This window comes from Oncorhynchus gorbuscha, linkage group LG04, assembly GCF_021184085.1.
Source record: "Oncorhynchus gorbuscha isolate QuinsamMale2020 ecotype Even-year linkage group LG04, OgorEven_v1.0, whole genome shotgun sequence".
In the NCBI taxonomy this organism is placed as follows: Eukaryota; Metazoa; Chordata; class Actinopteri; order Salmoniformes; family Salmonidae; genus Oncorhynchus; species Oncorhynchus gorbuscha.
Window position 1 is genome coordinate 84,103,592 of NC_060176.1, and position 24,295 is coordinate 84,127,886.

Below are 24,295 nucleotides of genomic sequence, written 5' to 3' on the forward strand. Positions count from 1 at the left end.
TCACAGTGAAATGCTGAATACAACAGGTGTAGTAGACCTCACAGTGAAATGCTGAATACAACAGGTGTAGTAGACCTCACAGTGAAATGCTGAATACAACAGGTGTAGTAGACCTTACAGTGAAATGCTGAATAGAACAGGTGTAGTAGACCTCACAGTGAAATGCTGAATACAACAGGTGTAGTAGACCTCACAGTGAAATGCTGAATACAACAGGTGGAGTAGACCTCACAGTGAAATGCTGAATACAACAGGTGTAGTAGACCTCACAGTGAAATGCTGAATACAACAGGTGTAGTAGACCTTACAGTGAAATGCTGAATACAACAGGTGTAGTAGACCTTACGGTGAAATGCTGAATACAACAGGTGTAGTAGACCTCACAGTGAAATGCTGAATACAACAGGTGTAGTAGACCTTACAGTGAAATGCTGAATACAACAGGTGTAGTAGACCTCACAGTGAAATGCTGAATACAACAGGTGTAGTAGACCTTACAGTGAAATGCTGAATACAACAGGTGTAGTAGACCTTACAGTGAAATGCTGAATACAACAAGTGTAGTAGACCTTACAGTGAACTGCTGCATACAACAGGTGTAGTAGACCTTACAGTGAAATGCTGAATGCTGAATACAACAGGTGTAGTAGACCTCACAGTGAAATGCTGAATACAACAGGTGTAGTAGACCTTACAGTGAAATGCTGAATACAACAGGTGTAGGTAGACCTTACAGTTAAATGCTGAATACAACAGGTGTAGTAGGCCTTACAGTGAAATGCTGAATGCTGAATACAACAGGTGTAGTAGACCTTACAGTGAAATGCTGAATACAGCAGGTGTAGTAGACCTCACAGTGAAATGCTGAATACAACAGGTGTAGTAGACCTCACCTGAATACAGCAGGTGTAGTAGACCTCACAGTGAAATGCTGAATACAACAGGTGTAGTAGACCTTACAGTGAAATTTTGAATACAAAACAGGTGTAGTAGACCGGACAGTGAAATGGAATACAAAGTAGACCTTACAGTGAAATGCTCAATACAACAGGTGTAGTAGACCTCACAGTGAAATGCTGAATACAACAGGTGTAGTAGACCTCACAGTGAAAACCTGAATACAACAGGTGTAGTAGACCTCACAGTGAAATGCTGAATACAACAGGTGTAGTAGACCTCACAGTGAAATGCTGAATACAACAGGTGTAGTAGACCTCACAGTGAAATGCTGAATACAACAGGTGTAGTAGACCTTACTGTGAAATTACTGACCTCCTGAATCAGCGACGAGGAGCCGCCACCGATACCGACACTTGAATTTCCCAGCTTCCTCTCTGGTGCACTGCTTTGTCCTGACTGAACACATTTTAAAGGACAAAACAGATTATCATCTCTTCAGTGGACAGGAAGGAAGACAAACAACCTGACCACAACCTGACCACAACTGACTACACACTGACCACAGCCTGACTACACACTGACCACAACCTGACCACAACCTGACCACAACCTGACTACACACTGACCACAACCTGACCACAACCTGACCACAACCTGACCACAACCTGACCACAACCTGACTACACACTGACCACAACCTGACCACAACCTGACTACACACTGACCACAACCTGACCACAACCTGACCACAACCTGACTACACACTGACCACAACCGGACTACAACCTGACTACAACCTGACCACAACCTGACTATACACTGACCACAACCTGACTACACACTGACCACAACCTGACCACACACTGACCACAACCTGACCACAACCTGACTACACACTGACCACGACCTGACCACAACCTGACTACACACTGACCACAACCTGACTACACACTGACCACAACCTGACCACAACCTGACCACAACCTGACTACACACTGACCACAACCTGACTACACACTGACCACAACCTGACCACAACATGACCACACACTGACCACAACCTGACCACAACCTGACCACAACCTGACTACACACTGACCACAACCTGACTACAACCTGACTACAACCTGACCACAACCTGACTATACACTGACCACAACCTGACTACACACTGACCACAACCTGACCACACACTGACCACAACCTGACCACAACCTGACTACACACTGACCACGACCTGACCACAACCTGACTACACACTGACCACAACCTGACTACACACTGACCACAACCTGACCACAACCTGACTACACACTGACCACAACCTGACCACAACCTGACTACACACTGACCACAACCTGACTACACACTGACCACAACCTGACCACAACATGACCACACACTGACCACAACCTGACCACAACCTGACCACAACCTGACTACAACCTGACTACAACCTGACCACAACCTGACCACAACCTGACCACAACCTGACTACACACTGACCACAACCTGACTACACACTGACCACAACCTGACCACAACCTGACTACACACTGACCACAACCTGACCACAACCTGACCACAACCTGACTACAACCTGACTACAACCTGACCACAACCTGACCACAACCTGACCACAACCTGACTACACACTGACCACAACCTGACTACAACACTGACCACAACCTGACCACAACCTGACTACACACTGAACACAACCTGACCACAACCTGACCACAACCTGACCACAACCTGACTACACACTGACCACAACCTGACCACAACCTGACCACACACTGACCACAACCTGACTACACACTGACCACAACCTGACCACAACCTGACCACAAACTGAACACAACCTGACTATACACTGACCACAACCTGAACACAACCTGACTACAACCTGACTACAACCTGACCACAACCTGACTACACACTGACCACAACCTGAACACAACCTGACCACAACCTGACCACAACCTGACTACACACTGACCACACACTGACCACAACCTGACTACAACCTGACTACACACTGACCACACACTGACCACACACTGACCACAACCTGACCACACACTGACCACACACTGACCACAACCTGACTACACACTGACCACAACCTGACTACACACTGACCACAACCTGACTACACACTGACCACACACTGACCATACCCTGACCACACACTGACCACAACCTGACTACACACTGACTACACACTGACCATACCCTGACCACACACTGACCACAACCTGACCACACACTGACCACAACCTGACTACACACTGACCACACACTGACCATACCCTGACCACACACTGACCACAACCTGACTACACACTGACTACACACTGACCATACCCTGACCACACACTGACCACAACCTGACCACACACTGACCACAACCTGACTATACACTGACCACAACCTGAACACAACCTGACCACAACCTGACCACAACCTGACTACACACTGACCACAACCTGACCACAACCTGACTACAACCTGACTACACACTGACCACAACCTGACCACAACCTGAACACAACCTGACCACAACCTGACCACAACCTGACTACACACTGACCACAACCTGACCACAACCTGACTACAACCTGACTACACACTGACCACAACCTGAACACAACCTGACCACAACCTGACTACAACCTGACCACAACCTGACTACACACTGACCACAACCTGACCACACACTGACCACACACTGACCACAACCAGACCACAACCTGAACACAACCTGACCACAACCTGACTACACACTGACCACAACCTGACCACACACTGACCACAACCAGACCACACACTGACCACAACCTGACTACACCCTGACCACACACTGACCACAACCTGGCCACACACAGACCACAACCTGACCACAAACATTTAGTCCCCACCATGGATCTAATAGGAACAGCCCACTTTAATATAAAGGGAAGGGAAATTAAAATGTATAGGCTGCTGAGAAAAGTTTACCACATTCCGAACAAACAGACAATTATGATAAAACAAAATGGAGTCTATTTGGATAAGATCATTCAACATAAACGTGAACAAAAACAAAAACGTAATTTTACTATGATGAAATTGTCTTTCTACAAAGTGTATAATTCCAAAATACATTTAAATATGTAATATACAATACACACCTCAAACGCACCCCGAGGGGGATTAAGATGCTAAATGAAAAGAGTAAAGAGTGTAGCATGGAGCTAGTTAATGAATTTTTTATTTTAATAGGCAAGTCAGTTAAGAACAAATTCTTATTTTCAATGATGGCCTAGGAACAGTGGGTTAACTGCCTTGTTCAGGGGCAGAACGACAGATTTTGTACCTTGGCAGCTCGGGGATTTGAACTTGCAACCTTACGGTTACTAGTCCAATGCTCTAACCACTAGCCCCGGTATCATGGAGCTAGTTCATGAATGTAAAGAGTGTAGCATGGAGCTAGTTCATGAATGTAAAGAGTGTAGCATGGAGCTAGTTCATGAATGTAAAGAGTGTAGCATGGAGCTAGTTCATGAATGTAAAGAGTGTAGCATGGAGCTAGTTCATGCGAAACCATTCAATGTGAATGATGTTAGATGTCTCAGCAACAGGAAGGAGGAGTGATAACAGACACATGACAGGAAGAGAGAGACCATCCTGAGCTCATTGAAAGGGATCTTTATTTGCATCGGGATGGTAGCGTCTCTCTCTCTCTCTCTCTCTCTCTCTCTCTCTCTCTCTCTCTCTCTCTCTCTCTCTCTCTCTCTCTCTCTCTCTCTCTCTCTCTCTCTCTCTCTCTCTCTCTCTCTCTCTCTCTCTCTCTCTCTCTCTCACCGGCGCTTCTGAGAAGGAGAGAAGCCTGGGCTTCAGAAGACCTTCAGAAGGGCCTTCAACGCCATCAAAATAATCATCAAATGTGACATCTCAATTAGGATCTGGCAAACAAAATACTTCAATCAGTTATAGAACCCATTGCCCTTTATGGTTGTGAGGTCTGGGGTCCGCTCACCAACCAAGATTTCACAAAATGGGAAAAACACCAAATTGAATCTCGGGCATTTGGAATTCTGCAAAAAAAAAAAAAAAAAAGACAACGTAAAATCCCAAACAAGGAATGCAGAGCAGAATTAGGACGATTATATTAATTATACCTGTTAGTTTTCCACATCCAGAGAAGAGCTGTTCAATTCTACAACAACTGTGGCAGTTGCAAAATTAAGCATTTCATTTTTTTAAACGATTTATAAAATATATATATATATTTTTTAAATATCCGTAACATACAATATACTTGCAGTGAAGCCCCTCAACCACGACGTCATACCAGTCAACCTACAGACTCCCATTCAGAGTGACACAAAGAAGCATCCGGGGTCAATGCCCTGCTCAAGGGCATGTTTGACAGGCCAAAAAACGTGAACCTGAACCCTCCAAGACCTCCCCCAACTCCCCACAGTTCCCCAATAGCTGTCCCTCAACCATTCGAGACCCCTCCCACAGAACCCCCACCCCCAAGAACCCCCCAATGCACCAACAACCAAGAGAATGAACCCCCACCCCCAAAAACCCCCAACCACCCAACAACCAAGAGAATGAACCCCACCCCCAAGAACCCCCAACAACCAAGAGAATGAACCCCCATCCCGAAGAACCCTCAACAACCAAGAGAATGAACCCCCACCCCCAAGGACCCCCAATGCACCAACAACCAAGAGAATGAACCCCCACCCCCAAGAACCCCCAATGCACCAACAACCAAGAGAATGAACCCCCACCTCCAAGAACCCCCAACCCACCAACAACCAAGAGAATGAACCCCCACCCCCAAGCACCCCCAACAACCAAGAGAATGAACCCCCATCCCGAAGAACCCTCAACAACCAAGAGAATGAACCCCCACCCCCAAGGACCCCCAATGCACCAACAACCAAGAGAATGAACCCCCACCCCCAAGAACCCCCAAAGCACCAACAACCAAGAGAATGAACCCCCACCCCCAAGAACCCCCAACGCGCCAACAACCAAGAGAATGAACCCCCACCCCCAAGAACCAAGAGAATGGACCCCCAACCCCAAGAACCCCCAATGCACCAACAACCAAGAGAATGAACCCCCACCCCCAAGGACCCCCAATGCACCAACAACCAAGAGAATGAACCCCCACCCCCAAGAACCCCCAAAGCACCAACAACCAAGAGAATGAACCCCCACCCCCAAGAACCCCCAACGTGCCAACAACCAAGAGAATGAACCCCCACCCCCAAGAACCCCCAATGCACCAACAACCAAGAGAATGAACCCCCACCCCCAAGAACCCCCAACGTGCCAACAACCAAGAGAATGAACCCCCACCCCCAAGAACCCCCAATGCACCAACAACCAAGAGAATGAACCCCCACCCCCAAGAACCCCCAACGTGCAAACAACCAAGAGAATGAACCCCCACCCCCAAGAACCCCCAATGCACCAACAACCAAGAGAATGAACCCCCACCCCCAAGAACCCCCAACGTGCCAACAACCAAGAGAATGAACCCCCACCCCCAAGAACCCCCAATGCACCAACAACCAAGAGAATGAACCCCCACCCCCAAGAACCCCCAACGTGCCAACAACCAAGAGAATGGACTAAAGAGAAGAAAGCAACAATGCAAACAGATATATATATATATATATATAAATGAAACAAAAGGACATCTAGGACACTGAAATCAGAACAGCAATGCCTACTTTATATGTTTGTGTGCATGTCTGGCACTATTACATGTATGTGTGTGTTCTTGTATGTGTTTATTTGAATGAGAGTGTGTTTATATGCATGTGTACACACTCCTGCACTGCATCAGCCTCAGGCAAACCGGCATTAAAAACACCTGCACTGCATCAGCCTCAGGCAAACCAGCATTAGTTGTAAAAACACCTTCACTGCATCAGCCTCAGGCAAACCAGCATTAGTTGTAAAAACACCTTCACTGCATCAGCCTCAGGCAAACCAGCATTAGTTGTAAAAACACCTCAGTGTCATTCAAATGTACTTTTTATTATGTTTTATTTTTACTTTTAAAAAAGTGTTTTATTTTCCATCTCCCGCACAGCAACTCCACTCCCACTTGTCTCCAATTCCACATCCAATCACTCAGCAGTATATTAGTAATTGACTGACCCGGTCTCTCCAGATTTCCTAACAGTACTATTTCTAGGGTCAATTTTAGATCAATGCTCTGCATTTGCAGTCATTCCTGAACCTGAGACCAGAACAGGCTACCTGAGGGCAATACCAAAATAAATGCTCTATTGATTCTGTATCCTCACAACAAAATCTGCAGAGCTTCGATGATTTAATGCCCCAAATATTCAACATTTTGATGGTGGCAAGAGTTCTATATAATGATTTTTGCTGAAAAGCATAAAGTCTTGAATCTTGCGTTGTTTTATATATCAACTCATACACCCTCTACAATGGAATTGGTACATTAAAAATCTCTTCCCAACTATTTAGAAATCTGTATGGCTCAGTTGTCAACATCCTGGTCCTCAAATGAAACTGGTATACTTTCCTATTTATGCTATTTTTATTCCTCCTCCAGTGTTGATCCTTTATATTGGCCAGACAGACCAGTTCCCTACCTCCTCCCACCTGCCTCCTCCAGTTGATCCTTTATATTGGGCAGACAGACCAGTTCCCTACCTCCTCCCACCTGCCTCCTCCAGTTGATCCTTTATATTGGGCAGACAGACCAGTTCCCTACCTCCTCCAGCTGCCACCTGCCTCCTCCAGTGTTGATCCTTTATATTGGCCAGACAGACCAGTTCCCTACCTCCTCCCACCTGCCTCCTCCAGTTGATCCTTTATATTGGGCAGACAGACCAGTTCCCTACCTCCTCCAGTTCCCTCCCTCCTCCTCCAGTGTTGATCCTTTATATTGGCCAGACAGACCAGTTCCCTACCTCCTCCCACCCTCCTCCTCTAGTATTGATCCTTTATATTGGCCAGACAGACCAGTTCCCTCCCTCCTCCTCCAGTATTGATCCTTTATATTGGCCAGACAGACCAGTTCCCTCCCTCCTCCTGCTGCCACTCCATTTTCGGGGCAATGCTGTAATCAATTGGTTGTACTCTTGGATTGAGCAGACATTCCTGTACAATTCTGATAACTCTACCATTCCAATTTACAATTTAATTTATGAACAAAATAACATTTTTCCCATGAATACCGGTATTTTATCAACCAGCACATTTGAGTTCAGCCATAATATTAGTTGTAATATTAGTTCTATATTTTCAGGGGAATTAAATTGTCGCCAGCTCTGCAATGCTTGTTTGAAAAAGCGAGATACTTTAAAAAAAAAAGTATACTTTTCAATGAATCGAAAATGAGACATAGCAATCTGCACAAAGGCAAAAATAGATATATTATATATAGGCTTGTTTTATTTTGTCTGGTTTAGCGTCCCAGATAAAGCAAAATATTTTTTGCTCATATGATTTGAAAAACGAATCATCAGGAGTAGGCAGCGCCATAAGTAAGTAAGTAAACTGAGATATGACTAAGGAGTTAATCAAGGCCATTTTTCCATAAATAGACAGGTACTTACCTCTCCATGGTTGCAGGATCCTGTCTATTTTTTACAAGTTTTACATTTAAATTCATTGTGGAGAGCTTATTTATATCGATTGTGATATGAATACCAAGTATGTCTACTTCACATCAGCCCATTTTATAGGTAAACTGCTGGGTAATGTAAAAGTTGTATTTTTTAAGGATCCAATACATAATATTGTACACTTATCATAATTAGGTTTTAGTCCAGAGAGTACAGAAAAGTTATCTAGTTCTTTAATGAGACATTGCAGGGATCTTTAATGAGTCATTGCAGGGATCTTCAATGAGTCATTGCAGGGATCTTTAATGAGACATTGCAGGGATTGTTAATGAGTCATTGCAGACATTGCAGGGATCGTTAATGAGACATTGCAGACATTGCAGGGATCGTTAATGAGACATTGCAGGGATCTTTAATGAGTCATTGCAGGGATCTTTAATGAGACATTGCAGGGATCTTTAATGAGACATTGCAGGGATCTTTAATGAGACATTGAAGGGATCTTTAATGAGTCATTGCAGGGATCTTTAATGAGACATTGCAGGGATCTTTAATGAGACATTGCAGGGATCTTTAATGAGTCATTGCAGGGATCTTCAATGAGTCATTGCAGGGATCTTTAATGAGACATTGCAGGGATCGTTAATGAGTCATTGCAGGGATCTTTAATGAGACATTGCAGGGATCTTTAATGAGACATTGCAGGGATCGTTAATGAGTCATTGCAGGGATCTTTAATGAGTCATTGCAGGGATCTTTAATGAGACATTGCAGGGATCTTTAATGAGTCATTGCAGGGATCTTTAATGAGTCATTGCAGGGATCTTTAATGAGTCATTGCAGGGATCTTTAATGAGTCATTGCAGGGATCTTTAATGAGTCATTGCAGGGATCTTTAATGAGTCATTGCAGGGATCTTTAATGAGACATTGCAGGGATCTTTAATGAGACATTGCAGGGATCTTTAATGAGACATCGCGGGGATCTTTAATGAGACATCGCAGGGATCTTTAATGAAACATTGCAGGGATCTTTAATGAGACATCGCAGGGATCTTTAATGAGTCATTGCAGGGATCTTTAATGAGACATTGCAGGGATCTTTAATGAGACATTGCAGGGATCTTTAATGAGACATTGCAGGGATCTTTAATGAGACATTGCAGGGATCTTTAATGAGACATTGCAGGGATCTTTAATGAGACATTGCAGGGATCTAGCTTGTGGACTTAATATTAAACTTGAGTCATCATCATACATGGACACCTTTGTTTTTAAGCCTTGGATTTCTAATCCTCTAATGTTGTTACTGAATCTGATTTTAATAAACTCAGCATAAAAATAAACGTCCTCTCACTGTCAACTGTGTGTATTTTCAACAAACTTAACATGTGTAAATATTTGTAAGAACATAACAAGATTCAACAACTGAGACTGAACAAGTTTTTTTATTTTATTTTATTTAGTCTTTATTTAACTACGCAAGACAGTTAAGAACAAATTATTATTTACAATGACGGCCGACCCTGCATCTGCACATCACTACTACCAATCATCCACGGCATGCAGAGGAGACTTAAAAGGTGTATGTAGGAAAGAACATTTTTGATGACGGCCCAGATTTTTACCTTGTCAGAATGAGGATTCGATCAAGCAACCATTTGGTTACAGGTCCAACACTCTAACCACTAGGCTACCTGCTGGTTACTAGTCCAACACTCTAACCACTAGGCTACCTGCTGGTTACTGGCCCAATGCTCTAACCACTAGGCTACCTGCTGGTTACTGACCCAACACTATAACCACTAGGCTACCTGCTGGTTACTGGCCCAACACTCTAACCACTAGGCTACCTGCTGGTTACTGGCCCAATGCTCTAACCACTAGGCTACCTGCTGGTTACTGGCCCAATGCTCTAACCACTAGGCTACCTGCTGGTTACTGGCCCAAAACTCTAACCACTAGGCTACCTGCTGGTTACTGGCCCAACGCTCTAACCACTAGGCTACCTGCTGGTTACTGGCCCAATGCTCTAACCACTAGGCTACCTGCTGGTTACTGGCCCAATGCTCTAACCACTAGGCTACCTGCTGGTTACTGGCCCAATGCTCTAACCACTAGGCTACCTGCTGGTTACTGGTCCAACACTCTAACCACTAGGCTACCTGCTGGTTCTGGTCCAACGCTCTGACCACTAGGCTACCTGCTGGTTACTGGCCCAACACTCTAACCACTAGGCTTCCTGCTGGTTACTGGCCCAACACTCTAACCACTAGGCTACCTGCTGCCCTTTCCACAGACATGTGACTATTAGAAATTGAATAATGTGTCCATGAACGAGGGGGGGGGGGCAAAATCAAAAGTAACAGTCAGTATCTGGTGTGGTCACCAGCTGCATTACGTACTGCAGTGCATCTCCTCCTCATGGACAGATTTGCCAGTTCTTGCTGTGAGATGTTACCCCACTCTTCCACCAAGGCACCTGCAAGTTCCCGGACATTTCTGGGGGGAATGGCCCTAGCCCTCACTCTCTCATCCAACAGGTCCCAGACGTGCTCAATGGGATTGAGATCCGGGCTTTTCGCTGGCCATGGCAGAACACTGACATTCCAGTCTTGCAGGAAATCACGCACAGAACAAGCAGTATGGCTGGTGGCATTGTCATGCTGGAGGGTCATGTCAGGATGAGCCTGCTGGAAGGGTACCACATGAGGGAGGAGGATGTCTTCCCTGTAACGCACAGCCCTCTGTGTAATACTAATTCCTTCAACGATAAACGCGAATCCAACCATCACCCTTGGTGAGACAAAACCGTGACTCGTCAGTGAAGAGCACTTTTTACCAGTCCTGTCTGGTCCAGCGACGGTGGGTTTGTGCCCATAGGTGACGTTGTTGCCGGTGATGTCTGGTGAGGACCTGCCTTACAACAAGCCTACAAGCCCTCAGTCCAGCCTCTCTCAGCCTATTGCGGACAGTCTGAGCACTGATGGAGGGATTGTGCGTTCCTGGTGTAACTCGGGCAGTTGTTGTTGTTGCCATGCTGTACCTGTCCCGCAGGTGTGATGTTCGGATGTACCGTTCGTGTGCAGGTGTTGTTAAACGTGGTCTGCCACTGCGAGGACGATCAGCTGTCCATCCTGTCTCCCTGTAACGCTGTCTTAGGCGTCTCACACTGTACGGACATTGCAATTTATTTCCCTGGCCACATCTGCAGTACTCATGCCTCCATGCAGCATGCATAAGGCACGTTCACGCAGATGAGCAGGGACCCTGGGCATCTTTCTTTTGGTGTTTTTCGGAGTCAGTAGAAAGTCCTCTTTAGTGTTCTAAGTTTTCATAACTGTGACCTTAATTGCATAAAGCTGTCAGTGTCTTAACGACCGTTCCACAAGTGCATGTTTATTAATTGTTTATGGTTCATTGAACAATATGGGAAACAGTGTTCAAAACCTTTACAATGAAGATCTGTGAAGTTATTTGCATTTTTATGAATTATCTTTGAAAGACAGGGTCCTGAAAAAGGGACGTTTCTTTTTTTGCTGAGTTTAGCTAGCATTTTGATGGCCATTAGGAATAGATATGGTGACAGCGGACACCCTTGTTAAACTCCTCTTGACAATTCAAAACTTTGATAAGTAGTCATTATTTACTATTTTACACCTGGAGTTGCTATACATTATTTATTTATTTTACCCATTTTTCAAAATTGAAAAAATCCAGGCATTTATAAATAAAATGTAGTCTTAATTTATCAAATATCTTTTCAAAATCTGCTATAAATACCACTCTTGGCATCTTATATGTTTCATGATGTTCTATTATTTCTAGTAGTTGTCGTATATTATCTCCAATGTATCGTCCATGTAAAAAACCTGTCTGATCAGGATAAACAATACCTGGTAAAACCCTTTTAATTCTGAGTGCTCTGCATTTCACGAGTATTTTTGCATCACAACATTGAAGTGTAAGGGGCCTCCAGTTTTTTAGATAGACTTGGTCTTTTGATTTGCCATCTGGGTCTTATTTTAATAATAGAGAAATCAGACCTTCCTGCTGAGTACCTGACAGACTACCATTTCTATAGGAGTAGTTAAAACAAACTCACATTGGAGCTTTTAGTATATAAAAAATACTTGGGTTTTTTCCAGAATGAAAGGATTTAATATCCTCAAAAAGTTCTTCCTCTGTAATTTGGCCTTCGCACTGATCTTTCTGTACATTTGTTAATATTCCATTATTTATATTATCTGGAAAGAATTCCTTACCATAATCTTCATTCAGTGGGAGAGGATGAGACGGAAAAGAGAACATCTGCCTCGAATAATTAGCTTCCTCTTTTAAAATATAATTCGGAGAATCATAGATGACTCCGTCTTCAGTAATGAGGTTCTGCAAATTTTTGTTAGAGTTCCTGTACTGGAGATTCAGGAAGATGTTTGTGCATTTTTCTCCATGTTCAATCCAGTTGGCTTTATTTTTGTAGTAGATTACATTATATCTTTCTGAATAAGTTACTCAAGTTCTTTTTGTTTTTCCTCTAACTTATTTTGCATCTCTGTAGTATCATTTTTATTGCTATCTAGTTATTAGTCTTGTATCTTTAGCCAGAAACTGCTTTTTTATTACTGATGAATATTGAATTGAAAGACCCCTGAAGGTACATTTAAAGGTATCCCAAACAATAAGGGGATTTGCTGAACCTATATTATACTGGAAAAAATTGAAAAAATTACTGTCAGTTCAATAAATTGGTATAAACGTTTTCGAAGAAGTATGGATCATCCTGATTTGGACCATATAGATTAATGAGCCAAATCTCTTTTTCGTCCACATTCATATTCAAAAGGCTCCACCTTCCTTGCGAGTCATTCCTGACTATTTGCACATTCAGATCAACATGTTTGTTAGTTAATATCATCACACCTTTTGAGTTATTTTGTATTTGGCAGAAAATGATTTCACCACCCCTTTCCTTTTTCATTTTTCCACGCAACTTAACCTAAGGATGTAGAGTGAGTTTCCTGTAAACAGTATATATTATATTCCTTTTCTTTTAGCCACATAAAGACTAATCTTCACCTAAGGATGTAGAGTGAGTTTCCTGTAAACAGTATATATTATATTCCTTTTCTTTTAGCCACATAAAGACTAATCTTCATCTAAGGATGTAGAGTGAGTTTCCTGTAAACAGTATATGTTATATTCCTTTTCTTTTAGCCACATAAAGACTGATGTTCACCTAAGGATGTAGAGTGAGTTTCCTGTAAACAGTATATATTATATTCCTTTTCTTTTAGCCACATAAAGACTGATGTTCTTTTTTTATAATCTGATAAAACATTACAACTATAACTGGCTATACTTATTTCACCCCTTACCATAACTAGATACTATTCTCAGTCTAAATTTACCATAATTAGTGCTTGTAAAGTTACTGCCATCAGAGGTATTATGGAGGTCAAAACTAGAGCTTTCAAATGTCTGATATTTACAATTAGAAATAGGTTCTAGCAATATCTGTTTTATTCCCTTGCCAGTTTACCTGTGAGCCAATGCCTGTTTATTTCCGTTTAGTTAAATTATCTATTTGACCTGTTTTGACACTGTAAACATAAGTTTCCCATGCTATTAAAGCCCCTTGAATTGAATTGAAATGGAACGAGAGTGAGTGAAAGACACACACACACACCTACACCCCCCTGACCCCAGCCCAGCCACCTTTAGTTAGATCTGAGGTGTGTCTAGCTAGTTGTTTTAAAGCCCAGCCACCTTTAGTTAGATCTGAGGTGTGTCTAGCTAGTTGTTTTACAGCCCAGCCACCTTTAGTTAGATCTGAGGTGTGTCTAGCTAGTTGTTTTAAAGCCCAGCCACCTTTAGTTAGATCTGAGGTGTGTCTAGCTAGTTGTTTTACAGCCCAGCCACCTTTAGTTAGATCTGAGGTGTGTCTAGCTAGTTGTTTTACAGCCCAGCCACCTTTAGTTAGATCTGAGGTGTTTCTAGCTAGTTGTTTTACAGCCCAGCCACCTTTAGTTAGATCTGAGGTGTTTCTAGCTAGTTGTTTTACAGCCCAGCCACCTTTAGTTAGATCTGAGGTGTTTCTAGCTAGTTGTTTTACAGCCCAGCCACCTTTAGTTAGATCTGAGGTGTGTCTAGCTAGTTGTTTTACAGCCCAGCCACCTTTAGTTAGATCTGAGGTGTTTCTAGCTAGTTGTTTTACAGCCCAGCCACCTTTAGTTAGATCTGAGGTGTTTCTAGCTAGTTGTTTTAACGGGATTCTTCCGTCGAAGGAGAGGCGGACCATTACGCAGCGTGGTTGAAGTTCATGGTTTTTTAATAAGAAAAACTATACATGAACAAACTACAACACAATACATGGGAAAACACAAAACCAGTCCTGTGTGGTACAAACACTGACACAGGAGACAATCACCCACAACCCAACACCAGTCCTGTGTGGTACAAACACTGACACAGGAGACAATCACCCACAAAACCCAACACCAGTCCCGTGTGGTACAAACACTGACACAGGAGACAATCACCCACAACCCAAAACCAGTCCTGTGTGGTACAAACACTGACACAGGAGACAATCACCCACAACCCAACCAGTCCTGTGTGGTACAAACACTGACACAGGAGACAATCACCCACAACCCAAAACCAGTCCTGTGTGGTACAAACACTGACACAGGAGACAATCACCCACAACCCAACACCAGTCCTGTGTGGTACAAACACTGACACAGGAGACAATCACCCACAACCCAACACAATCTGTGTGGTACAAACACCACAGGAGACAAACCCACAACCCAACCAGTCCTGTGTGGTACAAACACTGACACAGGAGACAATCACCCACAACCCAACACCAGTCCTGTGTGGTACAAACACTGACACAGGAGACAATCACCCACAACCCAACACCAGTCCTGTGTGGTACAAACACTGACACAGGAGACAATCACCCACAACCCAACACCAGTCCTGTGTGGTACAAACACTGACACAGGAGACAATCACCCACAACCCAACACCAGTCCTGTGTGGTACAAACACTGACACAGGAGACAATCACCCACAACCCAACACCAGTCCTGTGTGGTACAAACACTGACACAGGAGACAATCACCCACAACCCAACACCAGTCCTGTGTGGTACAAACACTGACACAGGAGACAATCACCCACAACCCAAAACCAGTCCTGTGTGGTACAAACACTGACACAGGAGACAATCACCCACAACCCAACACCAGTCCTGTGTGGTACAAACACTGACACAGGAGACAATCACCCACAACCCAAACACCAGTCCTGTGTGGTACAAACACTGACACAGGAGACAATCACCCACAACCCAACACCAGTCCTGTGTGGTACAAACACTGACACAGGAGACAATCACCCACAACCCAACACCAGTCCTGTGTGGTACAAACACTGACACAGGAGACAATCACCCACAACCCAACACCAGTCCTGTGTGGTACAAACACTGACACAGGAGACAATCACCCACAACCCAACACCAGTCCTGTGTGGTACAAACACTGACACAGGAGACAATCACCCACAACCCAACACCAGTCCTGTGTGGTACAAACACTGACACAGGAGACAATCACCCACAACCCAACACCAGTCCTGTGTGGTACAAACACTGACACAGGAGACAATCACCCACAAAACCCAACACCAGTCCTGTGTGGTACAAACACTGACACAGGAGACAATCACCCACAACCCAAAACCAGTCCTGTGTGGTACAAACACTGACACAGGAGACAATCACCCACAACCCAACACCAGTCCTGTGTGGTACAAACACTGACACAGGAGACAATCACCCAACAACCGTGTGGTACAAACACCAGTCCCACAACCCAAACCAGTGTGGTACAAACACTGACACAGGAGACAATCACCCACAACCCAACACCAGTCCTGTGTGGTACAAACACTGACACAGGAGACAATCACCCACAACCCAAAACCAGTCCTGTGTGGTACAAACACTGACACAGGAGACAATCACCCACAACCCAACACCAGTCCTGTGTGGTACAAACACTGACACAGGAGACAATCACCCACAACCCAAAACCAGTCCCGTGTGGTACAAACACTGACACAGGAGACAATCACCCACAACCCAACACCAGTCCTGTGTGGTACAAACACTGACACAGGAGACAATCACCCACAACCCAACACCAGTCCTGTGTGGTACAAACACTGACACAGGAGACAATCACCCACAACCCAAAACCAGTCCCGTGTGGTACAAACACTGACACAGGAGACAATCACCCACAACCCAACACCAGTCCTGTGTGGTACAAACACTGACACAGGAGACAATCACCCACAACCCAAAACCAGTCCTGTGTGGTACAAACACTGACACAGGAGACAATCACCCACAACCCAAAACCAGTCCTGTGTGGTACAAACACTGACACAGGAGACAATCACCCACAACCCAAAACCAGTCCTGTGTGGTACAAACACTGACACAGGAGACAATCACCCACAACCCAACACCAGTCCTGTGTGGTACAAACACTGACACAGGAGACAATCACCCACAACCCAAAACCAGTCCCGTGTGGTACAAACACTGACACAGGAGACATTCACCCACAAACCCCAACACCAAACAGGCTAGCTAAATATGGTTCCCAAACAGAGACAATGACTAACACCTGTCTCTGATTGAGAACCATATCAGGCCAAACACAGAAACAGACAAACTAGACACACAACATAGAATGCCCACTCAGATCACACCCTGACCAAACAAAACATAGAAACATACAAAGCAAACTATGGTCAGGGTGTGACACCAGCCACCTTTAGTTAGATCTGAGGTGTGTCTAGCTAGTTGTTTTACAGCCCAGCTCTCCAAGGGGGAGAAATCAAGCTCTTTAACATATATATATCTCCTGTCAGAGAGGGAGATCCTAGCATTTTTGGGTGTGAGCCAGGCTGGAATGCCACCTGCTCTACTTTCTTGCATTTCCTGTCCTCCTGCCAAAAACATACGCAATCTTATTTTAAAATGTTGTTTTCTCTCTCTCGCTCTTCTCTTAGCTCGTTTCACCTAGCTATCTGAAGCTCATATACATATATTACATCACAAGTTTTTAATTTACAGGATATTGCTGCAGTCTGATTGGATATCAGGCAGCCCCGAACATACACACACAAAACAAACACACCCACAGCGGTGTAATCACGGAGGGAGGGAGGGAGGGAGGGAGGGAGGGAGGGAGGGAGGGAGGGGGAGGGAGGGAGGGAGGGAGGGAGGGGGAGGGGGAGGGAGGGAGGGAGGGAGGGAGGGAGGGTCCTCTCCTCTCTCTCAAGAGGATGTCTGGGAGGGAGGGATATGCCAGTGCAGTAAAAAAGAGAAGGGTCCTCTCCTCTCTCTCAAGAGTTAGATGTCTGTGTCAAAGACAGCTCTAATGGTCTAGTGATGACCAGGATCTAATGGTCTAGTGATGACCAGGCTCTAATGGTCTAGTGATGACCAGGCTCTAATGGTCTAGTGATGACCAGGCTCTAATGGTCTAGTGATGGTCTAGTGATGACCAGGATCTAATGGTCTAGTGATGACCAGGCTCTAATGGTCTAGTGATGACCAGGCTCTAATGGTCTAGTGATGACCAGGCTCTAATGGTCTAGTGATGACCAGGCTCTAATGGTCTAGTGATGACCAGGCTCTAATGGTCTAGTGATGACCAGGATCTAATGGTCTAGTGATGACCAGGCTCTAATGGTCTAGTGATGACCAGGATCTAATGGTCTAGTGATGACCAGGATCTAATGGTCTAGTGATGACCAGGATCTAATGGTCTAGTGATGACCAGGATCTAATGGTCTAGTGATGACCAGGATCTAATGGTCTAGTGATGACCAGGATCTAATCTAATGGTCTAGTGATGACCAGGATCTAATGGTCTAGTGATGACCAGGATCTAATGGTCTAGTGATGACCAGGATCTAATGGTCTAGTGATGACCAGGCTCTAATGGTCTAGTGATGACCAGGCTCTAATGGTCTAGTGATGATGGTCTAGTGATGACCAGGATCTAATGGTCTAGTGATGACCAGGATCTAATGGTCTAGTGATGACCAGGCTCTAATGGTCTAGTGATGACCAGGATCTAATGGTCTAGTGATCTCTAATGGTCTAGTGATGACCAGGCTCTAATGGTCTAGTGATGACCAGGGTCTAATGGTCTAGTGATGACCAGGCTCTAATGGTCTAGTGATGACCAGGCTCTAATGGTCTAGTGATGACCAGGCTCTAATGGTCTAGTGATGACCAGGCTCTAATGGTCTAGTGATGACCAGGCTCTAATGGTCTAATGGTCTAGTGATGACCAGGATCTAATGGTCTAGTGATGACCAGGCTCTAATGGTCTAGTGATGACCAGGCTCTAATGGTCTAGTGATGACCAGGCTCTAATGGTCTAGTGATGACCAGGCTCTAATGGTCTAGTGATGACCAGGATCTAATGGTCTAGTGATGACCAGGCTCTAATGGTCTAGTGATGACCAGGATCTAATGGTCTAGTGATGACCAGGCTCTAATGGTCTAGTGATGACCAGGCTCTAATGGTCTAGTGATGACCAGGATCTAATGGTCTAGTGATGACCAGGATCTCTAATGGTCTAGTGATGACCAGATCTAATGGTCTAATGGTCTAGTGATGACCAGGATCTAATGGTCTAGTGATGACCAGGCTCTAATGGTCTAGTGATGACCAGGCTCTAATGGTCTAGTGATGACCAGGATCTAATGGTCTAGTGATGACCAGGCTCTAATGGTCTAGTGATGACCAGGCTCTAATGGTCTAGTGATGACCAGGCTCTAATGGTCTAGTGATGACCAGGCTCTAATGGTCTAGTGATGACCAGGATCTAATGGTCTAGTGATGACCAGGCTCTAATGGTCTAGTGATGACCAGGATCTAATGGTCTAGTGATGACCAGGTCTCTGACCAGGCTCTAATGGTCTAGTGATGACCAGGATCTAATGGTCTAGTGATGACCAGGATCTAATGGTCTAGTGATGACCAGGCTCTAATGGTCTAGTGATGACCAGGATCTAATGGTCTAGTGATGACCAGGATCTAATGGTCTAGTGATGACCAGGCTCTAATGGTCTAGTGATGACCAGGCCAGGCTAGTGATGACCAATGGTCTAGTGATGACCAGGATCTAATGGTCTAGTGATGACCAGGCTCTAATGGTCTAGTGATGACCAGGCTCTAATGGTCTAGTGATGACCAGGCTCTAATGGTCTAGTGATGACCAGGCTCTAATGGTCTAGTGATGACCAGGCTCTAATGGTCTAGTGATGACCAGGCTCTAATGGTCTAGTGATGACCAGGCTCTAATGGTCTAGTGATGACCAGGCTCTAATGGTCTAGTGATGACCAGGCTCTAATGGTCTAGTGATGACCAGGCTCTAATGGTCTAGTGATGACCAGGATCTAATGGTCTAGTGATGACCAGGCTCTAATGGTCTAGTGATGACCAGGATCTAATGGTCTAGTGATGACCAGGCTCTAATGGTCTAGTGATGACCAGGCTCTAATGGTCTAGTGATGACCAGGCTCTAATGGTCTACATGGTTAAAACGTGTCTGAATATTACAGTCTATTTGGATATATTCCCTTTCTCTGTCTGTCTCTCTGTCTCTCTGTCTGTCTGTCTCTCTGTCTCTCTGTCTCTCTGTCTGTCTGTCTGTCTGTCTGTCTCTCTGTCTCTCTGTCTGTCTGTCTGTCTGTCTGTCTGTCTGTCTGTCTGTCTGTCTGTCTGTCTGTCTGTCTGTCTGTCTGTCTGTCTGTCTGTCTGTCTGTCTGTCTGTCTGTCTGTCTGTCTGTCTGTAAAGGTGCTGGGCCCTCGATATGTTTTTGTTTTTTAATGGGTTGGCTGCAAGCCGACACACACGCTCCTGTCAGAGAGGGAGATCCTAGCATTTTTGGGTGTGAGCCAGGCTGGAATGCCACCTGCAAGCCGACACACACGCTCCTGTCAGAGAGGGAGATCCTAGCATTTTTGGGTGTGAGCCAGGCTGGAATGCCACCTGCAAGCCGACACACACGCTCCTGTCAGAGAGGGAGATCCTAGCATTTTTGGGTGTGAGCCAGGCTGGAATGACACCTGCTCTACTTTCTTGCATTTCCTGTCCTCCTGCCAAAAACATACGCAATCTTATTTTAAAATGTTGTTTTCTCTCTCTCTCGCTCTTCTCTTAGCTCGTTTCACCTAGCTATCTGAAGATGAATGTACTGACTCTGACTGGTCCACCTAGCTATCTGAAGATGAATGTACTGACTATGACTGGTCCACCTAGCTATCTGAAGATGAATGTACTGACTGTGACTGGTCCACCTAGCTATCTGGAGATGAATTTACTGACTATGACTGGTCCACCTAGCTATCTGGAGATGAATGTACTGACTATGACTGGTCCACCTAGCTATCTGGAGATGAATGTCCTGACTATGACTGGTCCACCTAGCTATCTGGAGATGAATGTACTGACTTTGACTGGTCCACCTAGCTATCTGGAGATTAATGTACTGACTATGACTGGTCCACCTAGCTATCTGGAGATGAATGTACTGACTATGACTGGTCCACCTAGCTATCTGGAGATGAATGTACTGACTATGACTGGTCCACCTAGCTATCTGGAGATGAATGTACTGACTATGACTGGTCCACCTAGCTATCTGGAGATGAATGTACTGACTATGACTGGTCCACCTAGCTATCTGGAGATGAATGTACTGACTATGACTGGTCCACCTAGCTATCTGGAGATTAATGTACTGACTGTAAATCCCTCTGGATAAAACCATCTGCTAAATGTCTACAATGTCAAATGTAAATATTTCACATACAGATCTCATATCATCTATTGAATGATTTGTTATTTATTTATTCAAATGTTGTTGTTTTTTACATTAGACTGTGTAAGACCTAGCTGCACTACTGATTCCTCTGAGAGTGAGGTGGATATTTAGCATTTAGCAGAAAAACATCATTATTTCTCTCTCTGAAATGAAACCATGAAGTGATAGATTTTAAACAAATACATGTCTGTCATTCAACAACCTCATGACATGATTATATGGTGAAAAAAAACACACCAATCTCTTTCAATAAAAATCTAATTTACCAACATTTCTGAAAATGGATATATCGCGTTTTGGAATGTTCTATCTAAAAGTAATTAATGCTTCAACGTTTGGTGTAAAATGCTCACAGTACGATCCCTCCCAATAGGACGCACGACTCTATTTCACATACAGAATAGATGCCTAAACTTAAGTACTTTCTGGAGTGCAAACAACCTGTTGAACATCCTCTAGAGACGCTACAGATGTAGGATCTTAATTTGAGCCAGTTTACTATAGAAGGAAAATAATCCTGCAGAAGGAAAACAGATGTGAATGACTACGTGGATTATAACTAAAGGACATTTTTGTAGGGGTTGATACATTTTTTCACGAGGGGAAATCAAGTCTGAAATTTCAAAGTGGAAATTACAAACGTTTGAAGCCTTTTTAAAACTCAAATACGCCACATATTTTGCATTTCCTATGGAAATTAAGATCTTACGTCTGTATAGTCAAACATACGTTTCAATTGTGTTTTGGACTTAGTAAAGGTTTCATTCTAGGCTGATTTAGTAAGGAGATTGAGTTGTTATCAACAGGGTTAGTACAGTCAGTGGAGTCTATGTTGAGTAAAGTTTCATATGAAGGTATTACTTATTAGAAGTCAGCTTTACCTGTTTGAATTGCTCGTCGTAAGTCCATTCGTGTTGCTGAGACTGTGGTGCCATCCCGCTCGGGGTCTCTGACTGCCGGGGCGCAGCGAACGGCGGAGGGGCTCTGGACATGAGATGTACAAGTGTGTCCTTTGGCGAGTCTCCCGCCCCGGGGTGCATGGGGTGGCGGGGCTGGTAGTGGCTGAGAGCCCCCTCTATGTCCTCCTCATCGTCCACGATTCCCTCGTTGTCCATGCCATCTCCATCCATATCCCTGTTGTCATCATTTATACCTCGGTCCATGCCCTCTGGATCATCGTCCATATCGGAGTCGGCTTTGGCCGAGTGCCTGCGAGCGTCAATACTGTGAGGGAGAGCCCGTTCCCGTTCAGCGGAGCTCGCCAACCCGAGAGAAGAGTTCGCTATTCCCGCAGCGAAAGCGCCACGGACCGCTGCCTGGTAGTGGCGGAAGGCGAGGGCTTGTTGATGGATCTGGGAGTCGACCATGGAGCGGAGGTCTTTCTCTTTCTCCGCCTGACGGAGCTTCTCTTCTAGCGCCAGGCGGGCAGCCTGCTGTCTTTGGAGGTTTTCCATGACCGCCTCTAGCTTCATGCCTCCGCCGTTGGGCTGGTCGGACTGTGAGTGTGAACCGGGGAAGTGGCTGTGTGTCGAGGCAGAGGAGACGAGCAGGGGGAGGTTGCAGGTCGAGGAGAAAACTGCTTGCTGTGGAGGGCGTAGGGGTAAAAAATAACCACTAAAAATGAAAACTAGTGTAAGTCATAAACTGTTAAGAAATAACGTTGTAATAAACTGGAAAAACAGCATGGCCATGCGTATTATGCTGATGTGACCGGTATTTGGCCACTGGAGTCGATATATCCTAAAACGTGGTTTCTAACGTGTTAAAAGTGCAACATAAATATACTACAATGTAAACTACTGTATTTCGTAAATGAACGTGGCTAACAAAGTAACATGTTGCGCTGTATAATGCTGATGCCGCTATAATAGGCTCGTGTGTACTGTGACAAAATAAACATGAACATTAAACCATTGGTATTATTTCTCTATAACGCATCCGAAACGTTCGTGTCAATCAATCTATTGAAGAGTTTAAAATTAAATGTTGTGTCAACAGTTACTTTACTGTAAATGTGATTCAAACATCTACATACTATTAACAACAACTAATCAACGTGGTTAGAGAAGGAACCAAATTTGATGCTTACCAAAGCAGATTTAGTCGCTAAACTGGTGTCATCAACCATGCTTCGGTAGTCAGATCAGACCGAAATATCAAACACTTCACAAAGTATCTCCTTTCAATGTTAGATGTGGAAGTATTCCTGAATCCTGATTGAACATCGGGATCCGTGTCTCGATTGGAGAAAACAGAATAATGTGTATGAATGTAGTCGCAGTGATCGAAAACCCTGAAGATTTTGGCAAGAAGTGGCAACTGTAATCAGAATAACCTCTCCAGGCGGATCAACCCTGTAGTCAGAATAACCTCTCCAGGCGAAGGATCAACCCTGTAGTCGGAATAACCTCTCCAGGCGGATCAACCCTGTAGTCAGAATAACCTCTCCAGGTGGATCAACCCTGTAGTCAGAATAACCTCTCCAGGCGGATCAACCCTGTAGTCAGAATAACCTCTCCAGGCGGATCAACCCTGTAGTCAGAATAACCTCTCCAAGCGAAGGATCGGCCCTTCTGCTCCCATTTGCTAACAACACGTCAATACAGTGACATACGGAGGGCAGGGTCTACTGACGACCTAGGAAATACATTTTAACAACCGCAGAGAACCGACGGATCCCACGTCGCCAAGTGTTGGAAACCATCCAAAAGGGGTCTGTTAATAGGTTACACGTTCTGTAATCTATAAATACATGTTGTTATTCATTAGGCTATTAAGCCTGGACCCAGTCCTATATACACAGACCTAGTCGTTTCACACAACCTCTGGGCCTACTAC

General features: G+C 44.6%; 1 protein-coding gene across 1 annotated transcript in view; it reads right to left on the reverse strand.

The window, feature by feature from the left end:
- Window positions 1-24,081, reverse strand: part of LOC124033065 (AT-rich interactive domain-containing protein 3A-like) — a gene marked incomplete in the record, with an annotated part of 189,456 nt that extends 165,375 nt beyond the window's left edge. The window contains 3 exon segments of the mRNA XM_046344989.1: window positions 1,273-1,356; window positions 22,339-23,040; window positions 23,547-24,081. Of these exon segments, the coding sequence (XP_046200945.1) occupies window positions 1,273-1,356; window positions 22,339-23,040; window positions 23,547-23,585 (825 nt within the window).
- Window positions 24,082-24,295: the final 214 nt, after the last annotated feature.